General features: G+C 41.0%; 1 protein-coding gene across 2 annotated transcripts in view; it reads left to right on the top strand.

Annotated features, from left to right (window-relative positions):
- The window catches only part of ELK3 (ETS transcription factor ELK3), a 176998-nt gene that overhangs the window by 35252 nt on the left and 122985 nt on the right, over positions 1 to 18761 (top strand). For both annotated transcript variants that reach the window (XR_016305816.1, XM_089651906.1), the window contains exons 2-3: positions 14618 to 14826; positions 16676 to 17500. Coding sequence is in view for 1 of the 2 variants with exons in the window: in XM_089651906.1 (XP_089508032.1) it covers positions 14620 to 14826; positions 16676 to 17500 (1032 nt within the window). In the remaining variant the exon portion in view is untranslated. The remainder of the gene's footprint in view (positions 1 to 14617; positions 14827 to 16675; positions 17501 to 18761) is intronic.

Consider the following 18761-nt stretch of genomic DNA (forward strand, 5'->3'; position numbering starts at 1 on the left):
TGTACAGTGATCAGTGGTCAGCTTACTTAAAGTTTTATTCCAGGCAGATATAAAACACATTAATACAGCTCTGTATTCATCAAAACATCAAAAAGTATAATATATGAAATGCAGGCAGTGTAAATATAAGTGCAAATCAGTCCAGTGCACACCCTGTACAGCAGAGGTTAGACTGGGAAAAGGAAAGCAGGACAAGGAGCCATTCAATTGTACTGCAGTTTCTGCTGCCCTGCTGTGTGCCAGAGCTGTGTAATGGTAAAAAACCACTGAGACATTTCAGGTGCACTTCCTTAAAGCATTAGTGTCAGGAAAAGGGTACCAAACTTTTTATAACAGATGTTGCTCTCAATATAAAATTTGAGTACATGACAGTTAATTTGCACACCACATTGCAAATTTGCAGGTTTGCTGATGACAAACCACATACTGTACAGGTAAAACAGCTCCTGTATCTGCACATTTTTCCATTTGCTGGTAGCTGAGCTTCACGTTTAGCCTGTGAATGAAAACTTATGCGATCTGCAACTCCTGACTTGTTTCTAAAGTACAGGCACCCCAACTATTTTGATGATTCTGCTTTTAATACCTAATGGGTCACTGACCCAGAAAATAAACATTCAGGCACCCATACATGCTTTATCAGATTAGTGGTCACACCAGAAGTTAAAAAGACTTGTTAAATGCCCCAGGTGACCCTGTGTGCATAGCACTTGCCCTTAGATAGCACTTGCCCCTAGATAGCACACTGCCCCCACACTACCACTATCCAGTACTAACCGTACTGAAGCAAGGTGGCAGACTTCTGACAGTGCACAGAGGAGGGGGGGCAGTACCGATACAGAGCACACACAGCCCCCCACCTCCTCTGAACTCTGCCAGCCCTCCTCATTGTGCAGCCCTGTGCTTCTTCTGTCCATTAGTACAGACCCCTTTGAGCCCACAACCTCAAGTTAGTTCAGAGGAGATGACTACAGTGGTAGCTGGGGGCTTGTTTTGTGAATTATGGAGTGGAGAGGAGCAATGTCATTCACAAAAACACAAGCCAACAATGCCATAAGCTGAATACTACATTTGTCCGAGAGAGAATAGTCTAGTAGCAGCTCTTATGTGCTGTTGTTGGCTTGTGTTTTTGCAAGTAACAGTGCTGCACTCCAGCTGCCAGCATTCACAACCCAAGCTGCCACCTACTACTTTAATCTCCTTCTAACTAGCTGACAGCTGTGGGCTTAGTCTCTTATCAGTTCAAAGAACGAAGACCCAAAAAACACCTATAATTTGGGCTTCAGCGTGGGGTGGAGGTACTGCCAGCAATGACAGATATAAAAACTGTATTTAATTTATAAACCACAACACAGATTCTGACAGGGTCAAATAATCTTGGGTGTTCTGGGCACTTTGGGGATTTAACAAGCCTGTTTAACATCTGATGAGAGTTCGATAACTGCATGGTAATAGTTGCAGCTCCCTTAATTTCACCCTTACAGGTTCCTTTTAAAATGAACTGAATTCTATAGGCTGAAGATACAAATAGGCACCAGACACCCAATATAGTGTTACTAAATCATAGGCAAAAACATCTTGTCTAGGATATACTATTTAGGTAGCGATTTTTTTTTAAATTTCTTTGAAAAGTTTTCTTATTCTTTGATGTTAAGTTGGCCATACGTAAATTGAAATTCGGCCAGTACAGCAGGGACCGGCCAAATTGTGATCCATGTATGGGCCGGGAGGTTGTAAAGAGGTCAGTATACAGATCATCTTCTCTACCACCACCCTGTCGGTTTTCCTTGCTCCATCAGTGCCGAAGACTATAGCTGGTAGTGATCATCAGTGTATTCTGATGGCGGGGAAGTCTTTCTGCTATCAGAATACAAAGGCTCAGCGGGGAGGAGTCTCTCATCCACATCAAGTGTGTGGATGGAGGAATCGGGTAATTTTTTTTTTTCTCATTCAAACCACTAGTTGAACAAAAAAAAATGTGGTGCAGAATTTGCAGCGTTTTCTGTACAAATTCCGCACCGCATCAGAATCGCACCCCGTTCATGTGAACCACTGTGGTTGTGTATATTAAGTTAGCAACACCCTGAAATCGGTCCGCAAAATGCGGCGCGATGTGCAGAATCGGATCGCATAGGTGTGAATACCCATGAGATCCGATTCTAGTGTGGACCAAAAAAAGGGCCCTGCACATGTATGGCTCCAATTGCTTCGTACACAAATCGCATGTGATTTTCACAGGAATATGTTGCGGTTCCTGTGCGAATCACATGCGATATACCACACTGCACATATGTGAACTCAGGCTCAGTCTGTGTTCACACGTTACACATGCAGATATCAGTATGTCAGCCCAGGGGTGGATTGACCATTTGGGCAGTTGGGCACTGCCTGAGGGCCTGGGATCAGTAGGGGGCCCCATGAGATGCCCCTGGTACCTTTCATAGGCTTTTATTGGGTGTAGTTTGAGTGTGGGTGAGGACACAGGGGCCCCAAGATACCTTATTGCCCAGGGGCTCCTCGAGTGGCCAGTCCACCACTGTGTATGCCTGTAGTCCAAATCAGGAGCAAGCAGCTTAGAAAGACAACACTGCTCCTCCATGTAGCGTGAGTGTTGTTGCCCTAAGCAGGGGCTTATTTACCACAAGGCAAAGAAAGCATTTGCCTAGGGCGGCATTTATTAGGGGGGCAACACTGCCCCCTGGAAGAAGGGTCATATGCGGCATGGGGACCAGGTGTGATCCAAGAGAGGCTGAAGGCTGCTTGATGATGTATGCAGAGCCCGATTGTCATTCCTGGGGATGTCCAGAGGTGTGAAGGTGTCTTTCTATCTTTTTCCAGGGGGGGTTTAGGTGTTAGTGGAAGGCTCTCTCAGGTGGGGGGGATGGGGCAGGGTAGTTGTTGGTCATTGTCAGGCTCTCTCCACCATGAAGGGGGGGGCGTCCAATTTATGTGATGCCTAGGGCAGCACAAAACCTAAATACACCACTGGCCCTAAGACAAAGTGTGCAACTGATGGATCACCAGGCAAAAATGTAGGAAAAAAAACCTGATTAAAGATAACTAAGTCAGACGCTGCATCTCTGCACTAGTAAGCTGCAATATATTATATTTTTGTATTTATATTTTAAACAGGATTGGACTACTTTTGCAGCACAGCAGACTTCTAACACCTTCCAGACCTGATAAATAAAAATACATCCTTTGTTATACAAGGTAGCAAAAGGGATGTATACCATAGTATAGTGAAGGGCTGTTGTGTTGCTAACCTAGGGACTCTGTTGTGCATTTCCTATTGTCTGTTCCCATTGATAGAAGATATCCCCTCATTTCCTGTTCAGCTGATTGAAGTCACTTAGGACAGGAAATGAAAGGAACAGGAACACAGACAACATGCACACCTTTTTAGAATAAAGAAATGTTGGAGCCATAGTCTTTTTTTATTTTTATAGCAGTGCTCCCTTTGAGTCGATTACACTTCACTTCCTTTGTCAGTGACTGGTGCCACCTAAAAATGATGAGAAATCACTCCAATGCGGACACAGACAGCAAAAAACGGACCTTATCAGGCTCTGTCATTTTGCTATTCTGTCCAAAATGTTAAGAAAAAAAAAAGTCTTGGCTTGATTTCTGCTTTAATGAGTCTCAGCTGTAGAGTCTACATGAATACATCTTACCTTGATTAGTACGTAAGGAAGGTTTCTATGCACATGTTCCTTGCTGATTTGTTTCTACTAGTACAACCTATGGAGATCTCATCCTTGCTCATCATCCCAGTGGGTCACTAACCTGCAACAAATATTCCATAAATTAAGTAGGGGCTGTCAACCTGCCCACTTGTTTGAGATCACTTAATAAAGGAAAAAAAAGAACCATAGCTGTGAAATTGGCTAAAAAGTATAATAGCCGAATATTATGCATCTTTTAAAATGTGTCTAAGGCTAGGTTCACACTAGCGTTGTCAGGAGGCGGCAGACAGGCATTTGGGAAGCGTTTTTACCGCTTTCCAAATGCCTCTGAAAATTCTGCACATTGCAGCATATAGTGCTGTTCACACAGAAGCGTTAGCATTGCGTCGTGGCAAAACAGATGCCTCTGGTCGAGTCAGGAGGAGTTGAAGCCTCCTATTCAAGTTTATGGTGCCGCTCCGCAAATGCCTGGCCGACATTTGCAGTGCGGTTGCGACGCGTTTGTGGAGCGTTAACACCATTCAAACTTCATTATAGGCGTTTGTGGGGTGTTTTTAATGCTTGGGAAACGCCTACCAACCGCCGCTAAACCGCGCATACGGTGTTTTTGGAGTGTTTGCGGAGCATTAAAAATGCTTCACAAATGCCAGACCAACGCTTGTCAAATGCTATAGGGGCATTTGGCAAGAGTTGGAAAAAAAGTCAAGTGTGAACGAGCCCTAAAAGTGTTATTCCACTTTTGCAGCAAAATCAGGAGAACACCTACTTTATTACTAGTTACCTGTCCCAATTCACAGAGCATACCTTAAAGCGACACTAAAGGTTTGTTTTTTTTTTCTAAAATAACAAACGTGTATACTTACCTGCTCTGTGCAGTGGTTTTCAACAGGGCAGCCCCAATCCTCCTCTTTTCGGTTCCCCTCCAGCGCTTCTGGCTCCTCCCCCTCAAGCAGTGCCCCTAGGGAAAGCCCTTGGGGCACCGCTGCGTGCTAGTCCCTGAGCTGCTGTTCCGTACATCCATAAGACACAGAGCTGCGGCTAGGCCCTGGCCCCGCTCTCTCCTGTACGGCTCACTGGCTGTGATTGACAGCAGTGGGAGCCAATGGGCTCCTGCTGCTGTCTCAGCCAATGAGGAGGAAGAGTCCCCAGACAGCAGAGGCTGTTGAGAATGTTGCTGGATTGGAGAGAGCTCAGGTAAGGATTTGGATGGGGGGCCATTGCACACAGAAGGTTTTTGCATTCATGTATAAAATACATGAAAGTAAAAAAACCTTGAGCCTTTAGAACCACTTTAAGGGCTCCATGTACACTGCAGCTGATATACTCACGTTCAGGAGCTTTTCTGTGTTTTGTTCAGCAGCCCCTGAACTCTCCCTAATGTATTCCTATGTGTCCATGTACACATCACCGTTTACCGGCAGTTGAGTTTACAGTTGTTTTTTGAACGCACCAAACTTGCATTCAGGAGTAGATTTTATCAGCGTTTCAACCACCAAATGCTTGTAAACACAGTTAACCGCGTTTCCATTTAGAAGCTTTTTTTTAACTGTTCCATATCCAGATGCTGTCCAGAGCCTTTTTTCTTCATCAGAAATGGATGCAAAGTGTTTTACATGTATTCAAATGGACCCGGTACACCAGCGCAGTCAGTTCCCCAGGTTTTGCGTAAAGGAAAAAACGTGCTGCATTATGCTCATGATGGGATCCACAGTGAATACAACCAGAAAAGACAGGTCATCTCAAAGCATACTGCTCTCTCTATTTCTCTCAAAATGTATGAAATAGTTCATTTTTTACTGTTTTTCAGTGCATTCTGGGCATTTTGGAAGGTCTCCTGATGTTATCTTTAAAAAACCGCTTCTAAATGTAAACGCGTATAAACGCGGTATGCAAACGCGGCTAAACTGATGTTTTTTAACCTACGTTTTCCAATCAGTTTCCATCATTCAGAAGTGTTTTCCAAATGTCCCGTGTACATGAGTCCTAAAACAGAATTTAAAATTGCAGTTTACGTTCTTTAGATGCCGTTTTCTGGAATCTCCAGCAAGTATAAATCCTACCTAGTCCCCTTTGTTTATGAGGAGGCTGAGGAGCTGTGTTTGCAATAATAAACCTTGTCTGTACCGTGCTAGCTAATCTCATCAGTTCTAAACACGACTTGAACACTGTCTGTCCTAACAGAGGGTTAAATATTTACAAGTTGGGCTTCTCCTTTGCATGTTAATATGAGGAAACTCATCCTGTCCCTAAGCCTTCTATTTTGGGGCAGAACACCAGATTTTCCTAAGAAAAGCTTGCAGTTGGCCATGATACCTTCTCCTAAGAAACATCTTAAAGGTTAAAAAAATAAATAAATTTATATATATATATAATTTTTTTTTTTTTTAATTTTTAGCTAGGCTGTGTGAATGTGATCACATAATAAACATACAATGGCGTTTACTCAAATTTGACTGCAATACATTTTAAGCATGGTCTTCAAACTGGAAACAACAGGATGAGTATGAAAGCTTGAATTTGATCATTGGTAGTATTCTGCTGCATAGTGTCCCTTCTGACACTTTGATAGATGAAGGCAATTTTGTTTTCATCCTGTACTGTGTGTCTTTTTCTAAATTAGATCATCCTTCTTATTGGTCCATATTAGAATACCTATGCTGTCATGTTAGATGTCAGTGTTTGGCTGTACATTGGGTCTACCTTATATTTTCCACTGGGTGGTGCTGCAGGAATTCCTACCTTGTTTTGCTTTCCCAGCAAGACGCCTGAGAAACATAATAGGAGGAAGTCCTGATTTAGAACATTTTACAGCTCGAGTACAATAGCAGCTCGGAGGATGCTCTGGGCGGAAACATTAAAATGCCTGGATATGGAAAGATCAGCGTCATTATGTTGTTATTATTGTGCATTCCCCAAGTCCTTTAGACATGTAGTTACTGCTAAAATGCAAAATTATTTACAAATGACTGAGTAATCAGGATTTAAAAAAATTCTAATAATTATGTCAATAATACCTTTCACTGTACAGGGAAAACTATAGAAAACATTTCAAAACATTAACATGCATTAGAAACGTTACAGAAATATGCATAGCATAAAATTAGGATGGTATCTAAAATTTTTCATTGAAAAAAAAAACACTCCACCCAACATTTGGTTTACATAGCAAATGATGTGATATTGGCTTACAAATAAACTAATGTTTTATTAAATTTCAGTGGAAAGATGTTTAAACTTTGTATAGAATGGGGGAAAATTACAAAAACTGGAGCAGGCAGAATCTGGAACAGCCATACATAGTAACCTATTAGCTTCCAGCTTTGGCTTGTTCAATGAAGTTTTCTAAATTAAAGATAGAAGCTGATTGGTTGCCATGCACAGCTGCTCTAGATTCTGTCTGCTCTAGCCTTAGATAATTCCCCGCAATGTATATGATTAAACAATGGGGTTTTCGCTCTCAATTCATTTAGATGTTTATGTGCCTTGACCATTTTTGTAACTCAACTTATTAAAAGACAACTGCATTGCCTGGGACAGGAGGAAGTGCAGATTTGTGATTCCAGACTGGCGCAAATATATAGATTTCCTGTGGTCTGTTTTCCGGTTTCCTGCCTGTAACGTACAGAAATACAGGAACTAAAACTAAACCTGTTATCACATAGTGGATTCACATTCAACAGTCAACCACAGAAAACTAAACGTTAATAGTACATCACAATGCATGTGTGAGATCATTATATTGTGATTACTCATTTTATTTACACTGTTACTCAAAATCATGGTCTGCTGCCTTTACTGCAGATGTAGCAAATTTCACTTTAATACACTTTTAAGTACAGGGACATCAGGGTCCATCAAATCTTAAATTGTAAAATACAAACCACTTTGTTTTCACAATTTAATTTAGGGTTGGAAGGAAAATAATTTTCTTTTTGGTCCACAAAAGGTACATAGAAAGCCCTTCACCTATACTCCTGTCAACAGCAGGATTAGACATTGGCAAACAAAATTGTAGGCTGGTCCAGGGTAACTCCTCCTACTTTCAGCATGCCTTAGTTGTTCTGCAGTTGTGGAGGATGGACATCTTTTCTTCAACTGTGCTACGTAAAAGTCTAATATTTACCTAGGACCATTTATTTTTTCATAAATGAAGATTCTTCTCTAAGATATAGCTAGAGTTGGTCTCATCACATTGCAGCTATCTGGTGCTGCCTTCCTCAGCCTAGCCTTTGGTTTGCTGTGTCGGGATCTTGCTGGACTGGACATTGTGAGGCTGCGGTGCACACCACTTTGAAACTAGAGGTTCAGTTATTGCTTCCAATAATGTTGATTACAGTCTAGGATCATCTAGTGTCCCCAAGGCTGTGAGGAGCTTTTATTGCACCCACTGTTCCAACTTTTTTTTCATGGAGATTGTAAACATCTGACAAGCCTTGTACAAAAGTGGGAAATCCCAACTGTGGATGTAGCAGTGTCCTTCTTTAAAATGACCACCATTCTAGTAGAGGATGCACTTGTCCGTAAGATTCCAAACTATAAGCAGCTGGACGTCAGTTCTAGAAAAAGGTTCTTACTGGCAGGTCCTGCTCTTTTTGGTGGTGACTTAATTTGCCAGAATATGGCTGACTGGTCAAAAATCCCTGAAAATGGAATTTACTATTGCTGTGGATAATCCCTTGCTTATAGAATGTGTGGAACAAATGACTGTAACTTTAAACTTCAGTTGTGACAATTGGAGGTTTCCTGGTTTATCTCCCACATAGGTCTCATGTTGATACACATGTGTAGGACAGTTTGGACAAAGTGCAATTCTGTAGAATCTACATCTAAGAAGTATGTGGTCCACATGGCCTTCAAGGAACAATGAAAGGACACTGCTAGTGGTCTCACTCTGATGGTTTAGAAAAATCCTCTTCTTTTCTCAACCTCCTTTGGTGAGACCCCCCCAAGTTTGGCTTCCAACCCAATTGCAAGGCCTGGGGTTTAATGTCTGCCAAATCCTTAGACATGCCTTATTCCTCATGAATGTGTTCTCCGTTTTTCCTGGGGAAAGGGGGTTTACCCATTGACCTTTGAGGACATTTGAACAGCTTGCATCCCAGATGCTTTGGTGCAAAAGATTGTACAGTCATGGCCGAAATTGTTGGCACCCTTGATATTTCTCCAGGAAATCATGTATTTCTCACGAAACGTATTGCATTAACACATGTTTTGCTATACACATGTTTATTCCCTTTGTGTGTATTGGGACAAAACAAAAAAAGGGAGGAAAGAAAGCAAATTCGACATAATGTCACACAAACCTCCAAAAATGGGCTGGACAAAAGTATTGGCACCCTTTCACAACTGCGGATAAATAAGAATGTTACAAGCATGTGATGCTCCTGTAAACTCACCTGGGGCAAGTAACAGGTGTGGGCAATATAGAAATCACACCTGAAAGCAGATAAAAAGGAGAGACGTTCACTTAACCTTTGCATTGTGTGTCTGTCTGTGCCACACTAAGCATGGACAACAGAAAGAGGAGACGAGAACTGTCTGAGGACCTGAGAACCAAAATTGTGGCAAAATATCAACAATCTCAAGGTTACAAGTCCATCTCCAGAGAACTAGATTTGCCTTTGTCCACAGTGCGCAACATTATCAAGAAGTTTGCAACCCATGGCACTGTAGCTAATCTCCCTGGTCGTGGACGGATGAGGAAAATTGATGAAAGATTGCAACGCAGAATAGTCCGGATGGTGGATAAGCAGCCCCAAACATGTTCCAAAGACATTCAAGCTGTCCTGCAGGCTCAGGGAGCATCAGTGTCAGCGCGAACTATCCGTCGACATTTAAATGAAATGAAACGCTATGGCAGGAGACCCAGGAGGACCCCACTGCTGACACAGAGACATAAAAAAGCAAGACTACAGTTTGCCAAAATGTACTTGAGTAAGCCAAAAGCCTTCTGGGAAAACGTCTTGTGGACAGATGAGACCAAGATAGAGCTTTTCGGTAAAGCACATCATTCTACTGTTTACCGAAAACGGAATGAGGCCTACAAAGAACAAAACACAGTACCTACGGTAAAATATGGTGGAGGTTCAATGATGTTTTGGGGTTGTTTTGCTGCCTCTGGCACTGGGTGCCTTGACTGTGTGCAAGGCATCATGAAATCTGAGGATTACCAAAGGATTTTGGGTCGCACTGTAGGGCCCAGTGTCAGAAAGCTGGGTTTGCGTCCAAGATCCTGGGTCTTCCAGCAGGACAATGACCCCAAACATACGTCAAAAAGCACTCAGAAATGGATGGCAAAGAAGCGCTGGAGAGTTCTGAAGTGGCCAGCAATGAGCCCAGATCTAAATCCCATTGAACACCTGTGGAGAGATCTTAAAATTGCTGTTGGGAAAAGGTGTCCTTCCAATAAGAGAGACCTGGAGCTGTTTGCAAAGGAAGAGTGGTCCAAAATTCCGGGTGAGAGGTGTCAGAAGCTTATTGATGGTTATAGGAAGCGACTGATTTCAGTTATGTTTTCCAAAGGGTGTGCAACCAAATATTAAGTTAAGGGTGCCAATACTTTTGTCCAGCCCATTTTTGGGGTTTTGTGTGACATTATGTCATATTTGCTTTTCTGCCTCTGTTTTATATTTGTTCCAATACATACAAAGGGAATAAACATGTGTATAGCAAAACATGTGTTAATGCAATACCTTTTTTGTGTGAAATACTTGATTTTCAGGAAAAATATCAAGGGTGCCAACAATTTCGGCCATGACTGTATAATTGAACTACAAAGTAGAGTTTTGCTCCCAGTCCCTTCCTCTGTTTCTCACCTCCAATTTTCCTGTGTCATATTAGCAGATCTCCATCAAGCCAAGCCCTTTAGGGTCTTCTGGACCAAGGTGGCATTCCCCCATTTTCTGTTTAAAAACAGTTTCAAGGATTTTACTCCAACCTGTTCACCATTCCCAAACCTAAAAGGGGCCATCTGGCCCATCTTGAACCTCAAAGCTCTGTCTTTGTTAGAATTCAAAAGTTCTGCATGGAATACACCAAGTCTGCCGTCACTTCTCTTCATCTGACTTCAAGGGTGCATACCTGCATGCCCCTAGCTTCCCAGTGTAACATTTTCTACATTTTGCTGTGGACCCCTGCACTACCAGTTTATTGCCCCCAACTTTCAGGCCTATCATCTGCACCATGGGTGTCTACCAAGGTGCTGGCTGCAGTAGAAATCCTGTGCCCTTATAGCACCCCAGTTGGGAAATACTTTGATGACCCTTTGTTGAAGGGATAAGTTGCAGGGACCAGATAATATGGCCCCAACTATCTGGATCTTACAGTGATTCAGATGGATCCCAAACCTTCAGAAATCAGCACTGGAACCAACTCATTGTTTGGGGTATCTAGGTGTGGTCCTGGACATAGCTAAGGCCAGGATCTTTCTCCCACAGCAGAAACATCAGACTTTCCAATCGAGATTCGAGCTCTCCAGCCCAGGAGTCTTCCAGTTTTCTGCTTTAGCATGAGAGCATTGGGCCTGATGGTGGCCTCCTTCAAGCCTGTTCCATTTGCCCAGTTACTCTTCAGACCTCTACATTGCAACATCCTGGTGTGATACAAGCCACTAAGGATCCAGTACAGACCAATTTGTTTGGCACAGAAGTCCTTGTTGTGTCCTGGCTTGGTGGATCAGAAATCCAGTTCTGGAATCAGAGGAAGTTCTTTCTTCCAGTCTCTTGTAAGATCCACACAATGGCTGCCAATCTGTCATACAGGGGAAGTGTTCTGGGCACCTTTTCTGATCAGTTTCATCTCCTGCTCAACAGCAATTTGGCTGTCTCTGCAGTGTTGGACCATCCTGCTGGAGGATCTTATGATCCAAATTCAATCAAACAAGTCCTGCCATGGCAAGACATTTGGATCACATCCTTCCCTGCAGATAACTTAATTTCTATCCTTGTTTGCCATGTACAGTATATCCTAGTCGTAAACATTTGGCTGGCAGACTTCCTCAGCCAGGAATGTCTGAACCTGGGGGAGTGATCCCTATAAGTGAAGGTGTTTTAGGACCTGTGCTGCAGGTGGAGGATACTGTATGTAGAGCTGTTGAAGCCCAGGTTTTGAGAGACAGAGTCAAAGTTGAATTAATGATTCCTACATTGTTAAAAGCTAGCAGTCTACTTAGAAGGTACACATTTCTTGATGTGAGTCCCAGGGCTTGCAAAGCAGGAGTTTTTGTTCCATGGGATGAATCCTATCTTTCCTTAAGTTGGGTCTGGACCAACATTTGGTTTTCAGAAATTCTTCTCTCTGCTGTTACCAACAAGGTTGTATTTCTTGTAGTGATCACCACTGTGATGCAAGTATCTTAACTGGTGGTGTTATCCTGCAAGAAACCTTTTCTAGTTTTGCATAGAGACAAGGTAATGTTGAGGTCCAAGACTCCCTTCATGCCTAAAGTAGTTTCTGACTTTCATCTCCCTCTCCCTTGTATGTGCCACCCAGCCACTGCTTCTTTGAGAAACATGGCTTCCCTTTTTGTCTTTCCAGATGGTTCCTGTAAGGCTGCATTGGATTCTTGTTCCACCATCTCTTGGTGGCCCAGACAGATCATCATATAAGTTTATGGTCTCAAGAATTGGGTTTCACTCTTTTCTGTGAAAGCACACACTAATAGATCCATGAGTGCTTCTTGGACTTTTTGGAATCCAGCAACTGTTTCCCAGATTTGTGAAGCTGTCATCTGGTTTTCTGTTCACACGTTCTCTAGTTGGACATTGTAGCTTCATCCGATGACCATTTTGGGCAGAAGGTCCTGTGAGCTGCTGGCAGTCCCCAGATCTGTTTTCTTGGGCCAGTTAGCATTTGTTTGCTGTGTGCCTACCCCTCAGTTGGCCTGCTTTTGGATGCCCAAAAGGTGAAAGTCTTCCTGTATCCCTCAATAGATGAGAAATAAAGTAGGAGTTTTGTAATCATTATAAAATCCTTCTTTCCATGATTATATTCTTTAATGATTATACTCTTGTTACTGCTTTACTACAAAACTTAGGCATGCTGGTAGTTGGAGGGGTTTCTCTTGGGCTGGATCAGTTTTTTTTTTTCCTTGCCAGTGTCTAATCATCCTGTAGGCAGCAGTATAACCTAAAGAGTAAAAGACTTCCTGTACCCTTCAATGGATTCTAAGAAAAGTATTGTAAAGTGAGTACAAAAAAATCAATTTCAAAGTTTTAACATACAAAGCCACAACTCTACCCTGAGCTACAACACCAATCAAGGCCATCGTAATGCATGGGTACCCCTGGGCACTGCCCAGGGGCTTCATGATAATCTTGCATTAAATCATACTTGCCAACTGTCCCGGATTTGCCGGGACAGTCACACGTTATGCTAAGCTATCCCGGGATGGCAGCATCCCAAAACCTGTACTTTGCCCTTCTGATTCTCCCCTGTACTGTGCCCTTTGTGTTGATTAGTCTTTGATTTATGGCACATTTTCTTATTATTTAAAATTGCTTTTATTGCAATTACTAATATATATTAATGTTTAATTCTATCAACTATTTATACTTTAATGTGAGAGTACATTTGGGCAGGCTGGTAGGGGCCCTAGTGCATTACTTTGCTCAGGGGCTCAGGATGCTATTAAGATGGCCCTGACACAAATCACCTCTCTTCTGCTCAAGACCTTTTCCTATGTTTGCTGCCAGGATTTCTCCAGAGCCTCTCACATCCTCTGCAAATCCCTACACAAATCTCTCTGGCTATCTCCTACCCTATCTGCCTTTAGGTGATCCCTGACAACTCATCTTAAAAAAAAGGATATTTGTAAGACAGAACCAACAACTTGTTTAACACCCCCCCCCCTTCCCCCCAAAAATACATGTATTAATTCTAGAGTTATTGCCAAATAAATAGGGACATAATAGACAAGTAAAAACTAGTATGGCTCGTGAAATGGGAAACAGCTGGTAGTCCTGAAGTTAAAAGTAGATAAATCTCACTGAGAATTTTTTTTTAATAAAACGAGGCTATAAAACATTTAATTTCTATGAGCAAATTTGAAGGATTCAAGACTACCTACAGCAATACAAATGGATTCTAGGTGTGTAATTCTCCTTACAGCTTCACATACTCAGTACATATATTACAACAAGAGCATTCTGGCACTTCTTTGTAAACATCATGGTATTGAGCTGAAATTTCCCTTTAAAACGGAAGAAAAACCTCAAGAGAAGTTAGTATGTGTTAGAGATCTTAACAGAATCTCCCAGTAGATTTTGTAATTTTTCACACAGTTATAATCTTTTAGCATATGTTTCTATATTTTGACATTATTTTCGGACAGCTCTACATCAGTTCTACAACAGTATAATGAGAACTGGGAAGATAATAGGTTCAGTTGGAGGTTTCTGCCACCTTGTGGCATTTAATAAAAAAGGCTTTGTACTCATCTGTAGAATTAGTGAACAGGTCCCTCATCATTTCATATGGAACGATTGTCTTCTCTGATCAGTGATTGTGTGGTGTAGGGGTTGTACCTTACCACTGGTAAATTATGACACTTTTACACACCATACCATTCTGCAGCTTAAAACCAGTTTATATTTCTAAAAACCCCAAATTCTGGCTAAAGTGAAGTACAGGAACATTCTTGATTATACATGTTAATAAATATTCTATATTGGGACAGAATTGTCATATTGATCAGATATTTGTGATAAAGTCAACCTATGTTGGCTACAAGCATCCTGACTTTATTATTTCCCTGTGACTGGATTGTCACAGATTCACTTTACATTTTGGTAATTCACAGTTTTCAATTAGGGGTATAGGAAGTGATGGAAATATTTGGGTATTGTCAATGAAAAAAAAAGCTTTAGAATATAGTGCCTCACAGTGACAATATAGATGTCTTTGTATGTAACAGTGCCATTTCTGTTTTGTAGGTATGGAGAGTGCAATTACTCTGTGGCAGTTTCTGTTGCAATTACTTCTCGATCAGAAACATGAGCATCTCATCTGCTGGACATCCAATGATGGAGAATTCAAGCTGCTCAAAGCAGAGGAAGTGGCCAAGCTATGGGGACTGCGGAAGAATAAAACAAACATGAACTATGACAAGCTGAGTCGAGCCCTTCGCTATTATTATGATAAGGTAAGTGTTAGATCCGCTAGCTTCATACCAACTTAATACTCTCAATATTTACTACATAAAAGCTGTAAAATGCTCTTTAGATACAAGCATGTTAAATTCTCTACCATGAAGGAAACCGGATTTGGATCAAATTCTGAGTCTACCTTAACACACACAACTAACCAACAGGTGGTTTTTAAGACACTACAACTGCTATATGTGTATTTTCGTAGCAGTTCAGTTTGTGCCAGTGAAGTTGTCCTTTTCTAGAACACCACTGGAGTGACTGTTCATCAGGTTAGACCAGAGAAATGAACACTGAAGGAAATAGCCTTAGAACATCTGTCTAACATATGGTTTACACATACAAGCCCAAGCACTGGGACAAAGCATGGCAATAAATGGATTAAGCTGTGCAAGCGAATGTCAGCTGCAGGTCTAGGCATACACAGCAAGAAAGGAAAATACTAGTAATAAAAGCACAAATTTCTTCTTTTAGTATGGGAAAGTAGAAACAAAGTGAAAAAAAAACAAAATTGATCTCAAAAATAGATTAGTAAAATGTTGTACAACTGGTTAGTTTGGCTTCTTGATCCTCCATAAGGTTTTCACACTATGGCTGTGGAACTGAATACCACATTTTTGATTACTTTATTTATATCAAATCACAATATACTTAATAAATACTCAATACCTACACAAAATACCACTGAATCAATTATAGACAGATCACTGGGCAGAGACAGAACAGCAAAATATGTTCCACTCTGTCAACTCCATTACGAATGAGTTCAGCAGTCTGCTCCTCTACAGGGGTCAGCAACTGATTTACAGTTTGTACTGAAAACATGTAACAAAGACAACCCAAACAAAAATAGGACTTTTAGATATTTTATGGTAAAATATTTTTTCTTACGGATTGAAACTGTTGCTTTCCGTGTTCCCAGCACAAATCAGCTTGCAGATTAATGCTGAGCAGACCACAAGGCAGTAGAACAAGCCCTAATGCCATTTCACCCCTTTGGATTTAGTGAACCCTAGGTGTTGTCCCTTGAGAAAACTGCACATCATCAGTTATACTAAGGTTGCAGTAACTTGATGATATAAAGTGCTGTATTAAGTGGTCAAATAAGAGCTTCTGGTACACAGATTCTGAAGAAATGTATTCACTGTTCTGTGGTTACTATTGAGTGCTAGTAGGAAATCTTCTTGACCATGAGGCTTAATGAAAAAAAAATTAAAACATAATTGTGACCTGTGATCCTCTTTAGTAACAAATCAGATTTTGTTTTAGAGTGTTATGAGATCAGCACAACAAAAGAGATTTGCTTGCAAAAGGATAACTGCTATTTGCTCACTGCTGTAAGGCTTAGTTATAAAAAGGTATATTTGTACAGTAGTGATGTTTGCCAGATGTTTCCATGTGCCAGCGTATAGGTCATCAATTGTGACAAATACAACAAAATTTGGAGTAAACTTCCTTGAGTGTAACAAAATGATAGACACTATCCAGAACAAAAGTTTTAGTAACAGCCCAGAAAGGATCATAAGTTCTAGTAACCACCTAAATATGATTTGGGCTATACACACAACTATGCCTGAGCCACTGGATATCCTGATGTTATGGGATTTGCAGCCAGTAAGAGTAAACAATAAATGTTGGAAAGCCTCCATATGTAAAAATCTTTAATTGAAACACACAATGTAGGCTTTTAAATGCTGTTTGCTTTTGATGATAACCTGGAAAGAATAAGGTCAAGAATTACTTCAGTAAATTCAGTCCTCTTAAGTCCATATCAACAGAATGTCTTAGAAATTGCCCTGCAACCTCCTCAGCCTATTTAATTATTTGTATTCTTTTTTTTTCCAGAACATTATTAAAAAAGTTATTGGACAGAAGTTTGTCTACAAGTTTGTGTCCTTTCCAGAAATCTTAAAAATGGAGACTCATGCTGTGGAGGTGAGCCGGGATAGCCTATTGCTGCAGGACAGCGATTGCAAGATCCCGAATGAACTGCATGAGAGACACAAGCAAACTTTGTCCGCACTAAAGAGCGCTAGTCGCAACGAGTACATCCACTCAGGCCTGTATTCCTCCTTCACTATAAACTCACTGCAACATCAGGCAGAGTACAAAGTTATCAAAACTGAGAACATGCAAGAGGAGGATGAGCCACAAGAAGATGAAGAAGATGAAGAGGAGGAGGAGGAACAGGTGGAAGTCAAGAGTCCAGTAGAGGAAGTCAGGACTGTTATAAGATTTGTTACTAACAAAACGGACAAAGAAATAATCCGACCTGTCATTTCTCTGCCTTCTACATCAGAATCGGCAGCTGCATCTGCTTTCCTAGCATCATCTTTGTCAGTTAAAGGATCTTCCCATATATCATCCAATACAACTAGTGTGTCCTCTTCTCCACACTCCTCGCGATCCCCATCCTTGTCCACCAATATATCCTTCTCCAATGAGCAAAGGAGTGTATTTTTAGATTATCCAGATACCAACGAACCATTAAATCTCTCAGCAGGATCCAAAACAAAGCTGTCCTACCATCCTCCCAAAGGAAAGAAACCTAAAGGATTGGAAATCTGCTCTCCACCTCTTCTGCTCTCCAGTAGTGATATAGGCTCAATTGCCCTAAACAGCCCAGCACTTCCCTCAGGATCTCTAACACCAGCTTTCTTTACTGCTCAGGTAAAAACATGGCTTGGTCAGGAAAAAAAGAGAAGATACCCTAAAATGAACTAGTGCTCTCAAATGTTTTTGTTCAGGGATCACATCTATTATACATGGGCCCCCAAAACGCTTTCAGGGATTTTATACTGGGCCACTTCAACTCGTAAAACTCAAAATGTTCTGTAGCACAACAGTTTATGGTCACTTTGAATGCTTCTGATAGTTCTGGTGATACAGAAGGCATATGTCGATATGCGATGATTTAGCTAGCAAAGTACTAGGGAGAGCACAAAGGGACTTGTAGGAATGATGTGGTCATTTAAAAGTATTTGTAGACCGAAAATATTTGAGGATAAGTGGAAATGCAAAATGGAAGCAATATTAGTTTGAAATGTGCAAGTACAAAGATGAATGTCAGGATTTCCAAATTGTCCATTCAGATAAAGCCTTGTATTCTGTAAAAAGAAAAGAATACAAGACGTTTTCAGATTGGAGTTGCTGAGCACCATCATCACTGTAGAAGCAGCTGAGCCTAAAGGTCAAAGCTGACCATTGTATACAATTGAGATAGATTTTTTTAGCAACCTTGGATACAGTACACTAAGAATTTGAGGTAACTAAACTGGACCCGTAGAGTTCTACTTTATTATTTTGAAAACTGACAACACATTGGTTTCCAAAAGCCACTGTACAGGTCTGCTATACAAATGCTTGCAAGGTACGTGTGTGTGTGTGTGTGTGTGTGTGTGTGTGTGTGTGTGTGTGTGTATATATATATATATATATATATATATATATATACACACACATACACACATATACATACACACACAGAGCTCAGCATAAATTAGTACACCCCAACAGATTTGTCAGAAGACCTTACTTTCCTTTCAGAATCAACTATTTTCTATGGGACACTATACTACAAAATACTCCCACAAATGTGGGCCATTGATTGCAAAGAACATTTGTTAATTTGCACACACAAAAAATTATTTTTCCCAACAAATTCATTCAAAACCATGTTGCAAAAATGAATACACCCCAATGAAAGTCTTAGGAGCAAAGCTAAATTTTAGACATCAAAATCCTAATTAACAAGAATTCAACTACAGGTGAGCCTAATTATTCATTAAACAGGTATCCAGCAGACAGCTGATTATAAAAGGGCATTTTTTAACAAAGAAAACCTCTTTCCATTTCATGCTGTCAGCAATGGCGCCACATGGAAGAAAAATGTCACCTGAGACAGAAAATAATTTCTTTACACAAGAAAGGT

This window comes from Staurois parvus, unplaced genomic scaffold (genome assembly GCF_062004578.1).
Source record: "Staurois parvus isolate SC_StPar_1 unplaced genomic scaffold, SC_StPar_1.0 ptg000025l, whole genome shotgun sequence".
In the NCBI taxonomy this organism is placed as follows: Eukaryota; Metazoa; Chordata; class Amphibia; order Anura; family Ranidae; genus Staurois; species Staurois parvus.